Source organism: Cuculus canorus, chromosome 5 (genome assembly GCF_017976375.1).
Source record: "Cuculus canorus isolate bCucCan1 chromosome 5, bCucCan1.pri, whole genome shotgun sequence".
In the NCBI taxonomy this organism is placed as follows: domain Eukaryota; kingdom Metazoa; phylum Chordata; class Aves; order Cuculiformes; family Cuculidae; genus Cuculus; species Cuculus canorus.
The window spans coordinates 57,475,532-57,486,042 of record NC_071405.1 but is presented as its reverse complement, the minus strand read 5'-3'; the positions used below and the strand labels follow the sequence as shown (position 1 = coordinate 57,486,042).

The window sequence follows — 10,511 nt, the reverse complement described above, 5'->3', positions numbered from 1 at the left end:
TCAGTTTATTGGGCTTTCCCACTTTCATCTTAACTATAAACTTCTTTCACCCTCTTTGTAACATCAACACCTTCTTTGTTTCTGCAGTTCTGCCGTCTGCCATGATTTTCTCTCCCTAGGCCAGCTCACTCTCTCTCTCCTGAGCTCCACTCTACCCCTCACATTGGCTCCTGTATCACAGTGTGATCCACATACCACAAATAATAAGGACAAAGGAATTGGGATGATGCTTTGGAAATTGCAGAGCTGCATTTTTATGTCACTATCAGGCGAGTCATAGAATCATACAATGGTTTCAGTTGTAAAAGACCTTTAAAATCATTGAGTCCAACCATTGATCCAGCCCTGCTAAGTCTGCTACGAGACCACGTCCCTAAGTACGGTATCTACTCATCTTTTAAACATCTCCAGGGCTGGTAACTCAACCACCTCCCTGGGAAGCCTATTCCAATGCCTGACAACCCTTCCAGTACAGAAATTCCTCCTAATATCCAACCTAAATCTCCCCTGGCTCATCTTGAGGACATTTCCCCTTGTCCTGGGAGAAGAGACCAAGCTCCACCTCACTACAACCTCCTTTGAGGTAGCTGTAGAGAGCAAGGAAGTCTCCAAGCCTGTGGTGCTGCATGGGGTTGTTGTGACCCAAGTGTAGGACCTGGCACTTGGCCTTGACCCATTGATCCCACCTGTTCAGATCCCTCTGCAGAACCTCCCTGCCCTCAGGCACATCAACACTCCCACTCAGTATCATCTTCAAACTTACTGACGGTGCACTCGATTCTCCCGTTTGTATCATGGATTCAGATGTTGAACAGAACTGGCTCCAACACCCTGCCCTGGGGAGCAGCACTTGTGACCCCAGCTGGATTTAATTCCATTCGCCATTCACAGGAATAATTGAGAAATAGTAAAGATGTGAGAATTCATTGATAAGCCTTGCTGCAGCTGTTTTGTGTGTTTAATTATCTTGCCATATATAAATCTGTCTTGTATCAAGAGATAATATGCAGACAATCTCCAGAAATGGATAAATAATCTGAAAGAATGAACACTCTCTTAGAGATGCAAAAATTTATTGGTATGCTTATTTGTCTTGTAAGATGTAGCTGTCTTAGGTCAAGAGATAACCTGAAGGGAGTCTCCAGACATGGTTGGATAACCTAAAAAAAATAAGCATTCTTTGGGGACTTACACAGTCCTTTGTCTAAAACTGGTATATATACCTACTTCTTTTGTAAGGTGGGATGCCTAAGTTAGAAGGGCATTCGATTCAGCACTGAATTGTAAAATGAAAATATTATTGCCTTTTCTTTGATTATCTCCTTTTTGATATTTTACCAGTGAATAAGTGTTTCTCACAAAGTGAACTCAATACAAAGACTCATTAAAGTCTCTGTTCTCTCATTCATTACATACTCAGCTGTCCAGGAACCAGAAAACACAGCTTTGAACTCTGAAAGAACCATAATAGAAAGAAGAAAGCCCAACCCACCCAAAAAAGCATGTAGTGAAGGATGGAAGGGACAAGAAGATACATTTGTGTAGTAGGGATTGATGAAAGCAAGCGGCGAAACCCCTGTCTCTCCCATCAGGACAGAGACGTGCGGGGGCACTGGAACCCGGGGTGTTCAAACCCGTTGTTACAGACCAGAGGATGCGAGCGCTGAACACGTGGAGCCGCAGAGGCTCACGATGCTGCTGGAGAGGCGGTGATACTGAAAATGTCGGCAAACAAAACTCTCTAAGATTTGTTTTGGAGTTTTAGAAAGCAAGCACCCTTTATCAGGCCTCTGGGCAACACGCAGGAGTAACCTCCATCAATCCTGTGCAGCGAGACAAAGGCTGTTTACAGAATATGTTGCCCACTTACGTGTGTATGTATAAATTTTCCCAGACATCTCATGCATATGGAGCACCTCCCATATGAGGACAGGATGAGAGAGTTGGGCTTGTTCAGCCTGGAGAAGGCTCTGAGGAGACCTTATAGCGATCTTCCAGTACCTGAAGGGGCTACAGGAAAGCTGAGGAGGGATGGTTTCGAAGGCTTGTAGTGACAGGATGAGGGGCGATGGGTATAAACTGGAGAGGGGCAGATTTAGACTGGACATAAGGAGGAATTTCTTCACTATGAGAGTGATGAGGAACAGGTTGCCCAGGGATGTTATGGATGCCCCACCCCTTGAGGTGTTCAAGGCCAGGTTGGATGGAGCTTAGGGCAGCCTGTGGGGTTGGAACCGTGTAATCTTGAAGGTTGCTTCCAACGCAAACAATTCCATGATTCTATGATTCTACGATTCTATGATACGCTATTACTTTCCAAGGCCTAATTTTAACGTTATGAAATTTGCACGAGTGAAAACTCTTGCTGATTCGGAGCGGGCTCCAGCTCTCTGCTTGACCTTGCCTTTCAGATCAGTAAGGATTCCAAACAGAGGCGATTTCGGAAGAAGACACGTCTGTTTCGCACAAATCACACTGAACACAGCATATTATCATTCACGAAGAAAGGATAGTGTCTGAAATAAACTGTTTTAAGGAGAACGGGTTATCAGAGAAAGAAAACATGCTATCAGAGGGACATTCTGTCTCACTTTCAAACCGCAACTGCTCAGACGAAGCTTAACGGCACTTCAGCTTAAATCACAGCATCTCCGTTAGAGACGCCCCACACCCTGTCTGGGCGGGGCAGTCCTCTCCCCGCCCCCCGCCCCCTTCGCCATGGAGGAGCTGCGGTACCGCTCCGCCTCGGGAGCTCCTTTAGCGCTGAGGCGCCTCCAGCACAGCGCCTCCTGCCGGGAGCTGGCCGTGCGCGCGCCCCGCCTGCGTCTCCGCTCCCTCAGCACCGCCACCTCCGCCGCCTGGCTGGCGGCCTACGGGCTCTTCGTGCTCAGCGAGGTACGACACCCGACCCTCTCCGCTCCCGCGCGAAGCCCTCCCCCCATCCTGCGCGGACGCAGCGCGCGGCCACGGGGGGGGCGGAGCTTGGGCTCCTCCTTCCACCTGATCGAGCTGCTCAAAGGCCCATCCAGCCTGGGCTGGGACACCTCCAGGGGCGGAGCATCCACAGCTCCCCTGTGCAGCCTGTTCCAGTGCCTCGCTACCCTCGTGGTGAAGAAATTCCTGCCTATGTCTAGTTTAAATCTGCCCCTCTCCAGTCCTATCTGTTTAATCTGCCACCCCCCCCAAATCCTATCACCACAAGCCTTTGTGAACAGCCCCTCCCCAGCTTCCTTGTAGCCTCTTCAGGTAGTGGAAGGTCCCCATAAGGTCTCCTTGGAGTCTTCTCCAGGCTGAACAACTCCAATTCTCTCAGCCTGTCCTCATATGGGAGGTGCTCCAGCCCTCTGATCACCTTTGTAGCACTCCTCTGGACCCATTCCAACAGCTCCATATCCTTCTTATGCTGAGGATTCCAGAACTGGACACAGTACTCCAGATGAGGACTCATAAGAGAGGAACAGAGGGGCAGAATCCCCTCCCTCGACCTGCTGGCCACCCTTCTTTGGATGCAGCCCAGGACACAGTTGGCCTTCTAGATTGCAAGCACATGTTGCCGGCTCATGTTGAGCTTCTCATCGACCTGCACCCCCAAGTCCTTCTCTGCAGGGCAGCTCTCAATCACATCATCCCCCATCGTGTACTGAAAACAGGGATTGCCCCGACCCATGTGCATGACCTTAGACTTGGCCTTGTTGAACCTCATGAGGTTCTCAGAGGCCCACTTCTCCAGCCTGTCCAGGTCCCTCTGGATGACATCCAGTCTTCCTGGTGTGTCAACTGCACCACTCAGTTTGGTGTCATCTCATCTGCAAACTTGCCGAGGGTACATTCACTCAATCTGACTGTTTATATTACTGATGAAGATATTAAACAGCACTGGTCCCAGTACAGACCCGTGAGGGACATCACTTGTCACAGATCTCCATCTGGACTTTGAGCCATTGACCACTACTCTCTGAATACGACCACCCAACCAGTTTCTTATCCACTGAACAGTCCACCCATCAAATCTGTATCTCTCCAATTTATAGAGAAGGCATACAGAAGTGTACCATTAGGAGGTCTTGAGGACCTCAAGGTCTTTTTTTTAGTAAGGGGGCCACAACTGAACACAGTATTTGAGGTGTGGCCTCACCAGTGCCAAGTACAGGGGGATGATCACTTCCCTAGTAGAATCATAGAATCACCAGGTTGGAAAAGACCTCTTAGATCATCGAGTCCAGCCATTCTGATCTGCCACTAAACCGTGTCCTTGAGTAACTCATCTACCCGTCTTTTAAATACCTCCAGGGATACTCCACCACCTCCCTGGGCAGCCTCTGCCAGTGCCTGATGACCCTCTGGGTGAAAACTTTTTTCCTAATGTCCCATCTGAACCTCCCCTGACACAGCTTGAGGCCATTCCCTCTTGCCCTGTATTGAGCATGTGAAAAAGCCAGGCTGGAAAAACTTGCTGAGGAATGACAGTGTGAGATAGACAAAACAAAATATCATGTTTGTCTTCTTAATTTGGGAATGCAAGAGACGTGTAAGTCTGCTTGAGAGAAGCCAGTGTACTTTTTTAATTTGACTTAGAATCATAAAATCATAGAATAGTTAGGGTGGGAAGGGACCTTAAAGGTCATCTAGTTGCAATCCCCCTGCCATGGGCAAGGATATCCCACTAAAGCAGGCTGCCCAAGGCCCTATCCAACCTGGCCTTGAACACCTCTAGGGATGGGGCAGCCCCAACTTTCCGTTGTAACAGGCTTTGGGAGAAGTCCTATATCCTTTCTGTCTGAATGTGGCTATGGCTTCTTTACCTCACATAGTGGTACCTGCCCAGCCTGAGTGGTAGGGCCATGCAGTCCTTCAGGAAATGCCAGTTATAACTTTGATTCATGGGTGTGCAGACTGGAGCTCTCTAAAACATGTCCCAGAAATAGGTCGTAGGTTGCGGAGCTTTAGAATTTATTACCGGCTCTTCAGATGACTTAACTGTTGCCTATAGTTTCATCAGTTATATTTTATTTTATGTCATAGCACTCCTGAGATTGCAGCATCCAAAAGACATTCATCCTCAGACAAAGCACAGGAGGAAGCAGACGTTCTCTAGATTGGTATTTAAGACAGGAAGAGAGATGAGTTTTGAATGAGTTTAGACTTGCACTTCGTGGGACAAAAACCACTAAGCCAGTGCTTTTTTCCTAAAAGATTTTTCTTCCCCTCTGAGACTCCAGCGTCAGTTCTAGTAACCATGGCACTTCTCTGTCAGTGACATCAGCTCTGTAGACATTTGTGTAATACACTGACATTGCTGTGAGTGGCTGGTTTTGGTTGAGGTTTCTGCACTAAATTCACAAGCAAATTTCTTGCAGTTTTCAGTTTCAGCTCCCAGTTTTTTGAGGCCATACTGTGTAGACTGATTTAAATCTCATTACACATATATCAGCCAGCGAGGTGAATAAATTGACTCCCCCTAAGTAAAACTGCCTTGTAACTGTAGCTTTAATATTATAATTTACTGTGCAATATCACTTTTTCTAAGGCCTTGTTCAGTTAATTGTAAGACCAGAGCTCTGTCTTTGCTTGACTTGTGTTACAGAATAGTATGGTGCTTTCTGCTGCTATCTTCATCACGCTGATTGGCCTGATCATATACCTGCACTTTGTGAAAATTGACCAGGAATCCCTATTGGTCATCGGCTCACTCGGCATTCAAGTGACTTCATCCTATGCTTCAGGAAAAGAGAGCACAACCTTCATTGAGATGAGCCAAGTGAAGGATGTGGTTATCAATGAAGCCATCCATATGGTAATCATACAGAGTCTTTCTTGTGCATCTGTGTATCACATCCAGTGTATTTTCATGAGCATGATTTACCAGAGCAATGAAACTCACCCATAGCTTTACTGACTTCAGGAGCTTTGTTTCAGATGTCTCTAGTCTCTTACCTGTTCTCTCACCTTTGAAAGAGAACTTAAACCAAACAAATAACCTCAGAAAGCCAAATCCATCCCTTAGATAATGCCACTGACACTGAGCTGGTGGTTTTAGTTCCTTATGTTGCACTGTTCTTAAAAATCCCGATGCCGAACTGTGCGAGCAGTCAAGATATAAGTAACAAGATAGACAACACCAGAGATGTTTTTTTCCTATTTCTGGGGTTTCCTGCAGAGCTCCTGTAGAAAGCAGACATTACCCTTCCAGCATGGGTGTGTTCTTTTCAGGTTAAAAATTTAATAGAAAAAACCCACAGGTGAAATTATTTTTTTGTTGTGTGAAGGGAGGAAAGCTATACATAGAGATTTGCAGACTTGACTGTGGCCTGGGGTGATTTGCCTTCTGCCCACTGAGTTGAAACAGGTCCTCCTTCTTCTGTTGTAACCCAAAGCACTTTGATAGCATTTTCAAACTCCAGTGATTTTGTCTGTTTGTCTTGTAGCAAAAAGTTATCTACTACCTATGCATCCTTCTCCAGGACCCTGGAAATCCTCAGGGAGTGTCTGAGGTTGTGCCACTCTTTCAGGTGAGTCTGACTGAAAGGTAGAGAAATCCAGATCTGTGGTCTATGTGTGCATATGTGCTACTTGTCTAAGCATCTCTTTATTCCACTACAGGTAACTGATTACAGTTGCCTTTCTCTGACTGGACCTTCAGGTTGGTTCTTTGCAGCACTGTGGAATAGGTGGTATTGGAAGTCTCACAGAACTAGGTACCAGGGATGTTTTTCTGTTTGTCCTCCATTCAAAGGACAGGGAGTCGTGTAAATCTGAACCAGACTGGGAGTTTGCATGAACTAGAAGTCTTTGGCTCATGTAGGGTGCTGAGGATTCACACAGCTTTCTCTGTAGTCTCCTGCTCAGTATTACCACAGCTCTGTTTGTAGCTGATTTTTCTCTCAGCTGTGTGTGCCAAAAGCGCTCATAAAAACCTCCTTGGCGTTAGAATGACTTCCACTGTCTCACCCATTGGCAAAGATCACAGTACAAGCTGTGAGCGATTTGCTTAATGTGTAATAACTTGTTTGCTTTACTGTTACCCTGTCTCCCCTTTCTCTTCTTGTTCTAGCCTGCTTTTAATCTCATTTTGGGGATGGATTTTATTTCTGCCTTGTAGTCCACATCCATTTTATGGCTGGATACAGTGTAAATAGACTATTCCATTGATACTTGCTGCTAGCTCAGTCCTACAATTGTAAAGGCATTTACTAACACTAATATAAATGAAGTATCTCACACAGTCGAAGGGGTAAAATGGATTTGCCAGGAGTCAACAACTGCTCAATTCCAGCCGCATTTGGGGACTTGTTGGTTATACATGTTCCTTTCCAGCTTCAAAAAGGCTGCCTGGTACTTGTGTAGTTTCTTTTTTTTTCCTAGCTCAACTCTAAATGTTATTTCCATGGAAATATCCTAGTATTTACCAGTAGAGTTGTTTCCACCAGCAAAGGAGGTGCAGAAGGAGTGTCAGTTTGCAATTCATTGTCTGTCAGTAGTTCTCACTTTAATGTACAAGTTGGTATGTTACTTAGTTTTGAAGCAGTAGTAATTAGTAACTTTATTGCATCTCCTTCCTTGGGTTCTTCTAAGTTATCTTAGCCTTCAAAAATACAGTTTACCGTGTCACTGAGCCCAGGAGCACTTCTGCACTGAATTGACCTATTGTTCTCTTAAGCAACACTTGCAAGGAGAGCCATTTGATGGACTTTACACAGTAATGCTGTTTTGGGAGCTCATAAGTCACGGGACCACAGGGACAATGGGACTGGGAAACATTCACCTCCTTGCTGCTTTTAATCTGGTCCAGGGTAGAAGTGATGGAAAATCATGATACTTTGACCACTGTTGGCTGTTTGCATTAAATGAATTGATGTTTTCAGTTAACTTTCCGTTGTCCTTTTGTTGACAGTACTAGCAGAAGCCAAGGGCCAGGTGTCTAAATTCCCTGTCCTGAAGGTAGATTTTGCAGGGTAGAGGTCATCTAGGGTGGTGGATCAGTGGATGGAAAGCTGTAAGTCTCTAGAGGGACTAAGGCCTAATAGATAGGTTAATGGTAGGAAGGTATGGATTTTCTTCCATGCTGTCACTGCGCACCGTGAGCAGGGAAAAGGGAAGATTTCTGATCTGGTGAAAGACTCAGGCTTACTGCAGAATGGTGCTGCATGTTTTGACCTGACAGATTCAGGGGCTGGCATTTTTCATCACAGAGCAGGTTTGGCTCATGGAAAGGCTTTGTATTCTTATACCACCACCTTACATCAAACACCTCCTGGAGTTTCGTTAATTATATCTCAGTGAACATGTAAAAGGGAAATCTGTTGGCCACTGACTTAATGTGAGAAAGCTAATCAAGATACCTGCAGTATCTTGCCGTTTCATTCCTTCTACATGTCTGCTTCTGATAGTCAGCTTTGTGTCAGCTGTCCCCACATTCCTTTCTCTGACTGACAACTCTCACTAATGGGAAGTTAAAGCTTTCCAGCTCTTTTACAGACAGTTTAGAGCCTCATTCTCTGTTTCACTTGAATTCTAGAGCTCCAAGCCACGTCTGGACTGCTTGATAGAAGTGTACAAAAGTTGTCAAGAAATCCTGGAGCAAAGGAAGACAGCTCCACAATCAAGTGGTATAAAATAGTGAAGAAAAACATCCAGGCAATAAACTTGCATCAGGACTTGGAGAGACACATGGAAAAAGCGAGAAACTGCCTTGTGACTTTTTTTTTTTTTTAACAAGATGAGTAGAAAGTGGTGCAGCAATGCAGTGATATTAGGGCTAAAGGCCTACCCGGACTCACAGAGTTGTTACAGAAAATGTCAGCTCAAGCACACAAGCGAAACTTGTAATCCTGTGCTGGGAAGACAGGTGAGCAAAACTTTTTAGAATCAGACAGAAGTGTCTTTTTCTTACTTCTCCAGAAAAGAATTATGGGGAAATAGAGCAAAGGGAGGCAAGAACATGCAACAAACGCTTATTCTTTTGTGGATCTGAAAATTCTGATAAACTCACAGTGTAACCTTGGCTGGACTGCCAAAAGTGTGTTTGGGTTTTTTTTTCTATTTAGCCCTTTGAAAAAAAGCTCTAACAAAACTGATGGGTGGGCTGGGATGGCAGCTTCCTAATCCACCAGAGAACTTCAGAATGAAAATAATAGAAAATTGAAATATACTGTTGCATTCACTTACATTAAATGAAATAAACCTGGAGCAGACCTCCAATATTGTCCTCTTCAGAGATCTGGTTGCCAGAGTCCTTTGGGATGGGACCCTAGAGGGGAGAGGGTTCCAAGAAAGCTGATTGATGTTCACGCATCAGGTCCTCCAAGCTCAACAACAGTCCATCCCAGTGAGATGGAAGTCAAGCAAAAATGCCAGGAAGCCTGCATGGATGAATGAGTTGCTCCTGGAAAAACTCAAACACAGAAAGCAGGCATACAGAAGGTGGAACAGGTAACCTGGGAGGAATATAGTGACACTGAAGTGTGGCGAGGAAGGCCAAAGCCCACCGGGAGTTGAAGCTGTTGAGGGATGTCAGATGCCACAGAAGTGCTTCTAGAAGTACATAAATAGCAAAAGGAAGACATGGAAAATGTGGACCCGTTGCTGAATGGGGCAGGGCGTGGTGACATAGGACATAGAAAAAACGTGGCATTAAAAGGGGTGTATCAGTTGCTCTGAGAATATGAAGAAAATGTGTGTTTGAAAATGATGGTAATGATTACGTGAACAAAGTTTTATTGATCTGTGCTCTAAGGAGTAACTTAAGCTTGGGAAATCTTTTGTTGCTGAGTTACTGAAACATTTGAGCGGAACTTTTTTTTTCCCATGACTCCTTAGTAATGTAACTGAGCTGACTGAAATGTCCAAACAAGAGCTAAACCAGCAACCTGCAGGAGCCTAGGGCCCAAGCTTAATTTGCATACAATTCCAAACTATGGTTGTCTACATCATCTAGAATTAAAACGTGTAGCAACACACCATTGTACAATTCAGTACAGATAAGGGGGATTGTTTTGTTTTCATGTTGTCATGAAGTTCAAAGGGCACAGATTAGCTCTTGTCACAGGAAATACTGTCCTTGTCCAAGTGAAAAGCAGCAGACTGGGGATGTGCCACTGGCTTTGGGGTAACATTGTCTAGGTTGCTTCATTTTTTATGGGTTTGTTTCTCATAAATAATTTAAACGTTGGGGTTGGACAGATTTTTCAGTCCAGTGCTACTGGTGAGACTGAAGTTGGTGAAGCTGCATCCTGATACAAACCGTGTTTGGTTGCAAACAGGCAGAACTGAGGAGGGTGGACATTGGGCCAGAAATTGGCTGTTAACAATGGTGGCAGGCCCTGGGAGCGCAAGGTCCTTTGACTAAGAGCCATGGCTTGGGGTTTGGCTTGGCTAGGTTGTGTTCCTTCACAGGGCGGAGAAACAGTCTAGGCTTTTGAGGAGCACCATAGCAACAAGAAAATTTGCTGAGAAGTGAGGACAACACCTCAGAAAATAAATTACATCTCAGCAGACTGGACAGAGTCTTGGGC

At 45.2% G+C, this 10,511-nt stretch overlaps 1 protein-coding gene across 1 annotated transcript; it reads left to right on the top strand.

Moving 5' to 3' along the window:
* The first annotated feature begins 2,710 nt into the window (after positions 1-2,710).
* PIGH (phosphatidylinositol glycan anchor biosynthesis class H) lies at positions 2,711-10,102 on the top strand. The gene is made up of 4 exons (XM_009564784.2): positions 2,711-2,895; positions 5,585-5,794; positions 6,426-6,509; positions 8,516-10,102. The coding sequence occupies exons 1-4, from the start codon at positions 2,719-2,721 to the stop codon at positions 8,615-8,617; spliced, it is 573 nt and encodes a 190-aa protein (XP_009563079.1). The 5' UTR covers positions 2,711-2,718; the 3' UTR covers positions 8,618-10,102.
* The last annotated feature ends 409 nt before the right edge of the window (positions 10,103-10,511 follow it).

What these genes read in the sequence shown, in the direction of transcription:
- PIGH (XM_009564784.2), top strand. Translation starts at nt 2,719, where the DNA reads ATGGAGGAGCTGCGGTACCGCTCCGCCTCGGGAGCTCCTTTAGCGCTG. An exon ending in TCAATGAAGCCATCCATATG is followed by an intron (nt 5,795 to 6,425) that starts GTAATCATACAG and finishes TTTGTCTTGTAG; the next exon opens with CAAAAAGTTATCTACTACCT. An exon ending in AGGTTGTGCCACTCTTTCAG is followed by an intron (nt 6,510 to 8,515) that starts GTGAGTCTGACT and finishes CTTGAATTCTAG; the next exon opens with AGCTCCAAGCCACGTCTGGA.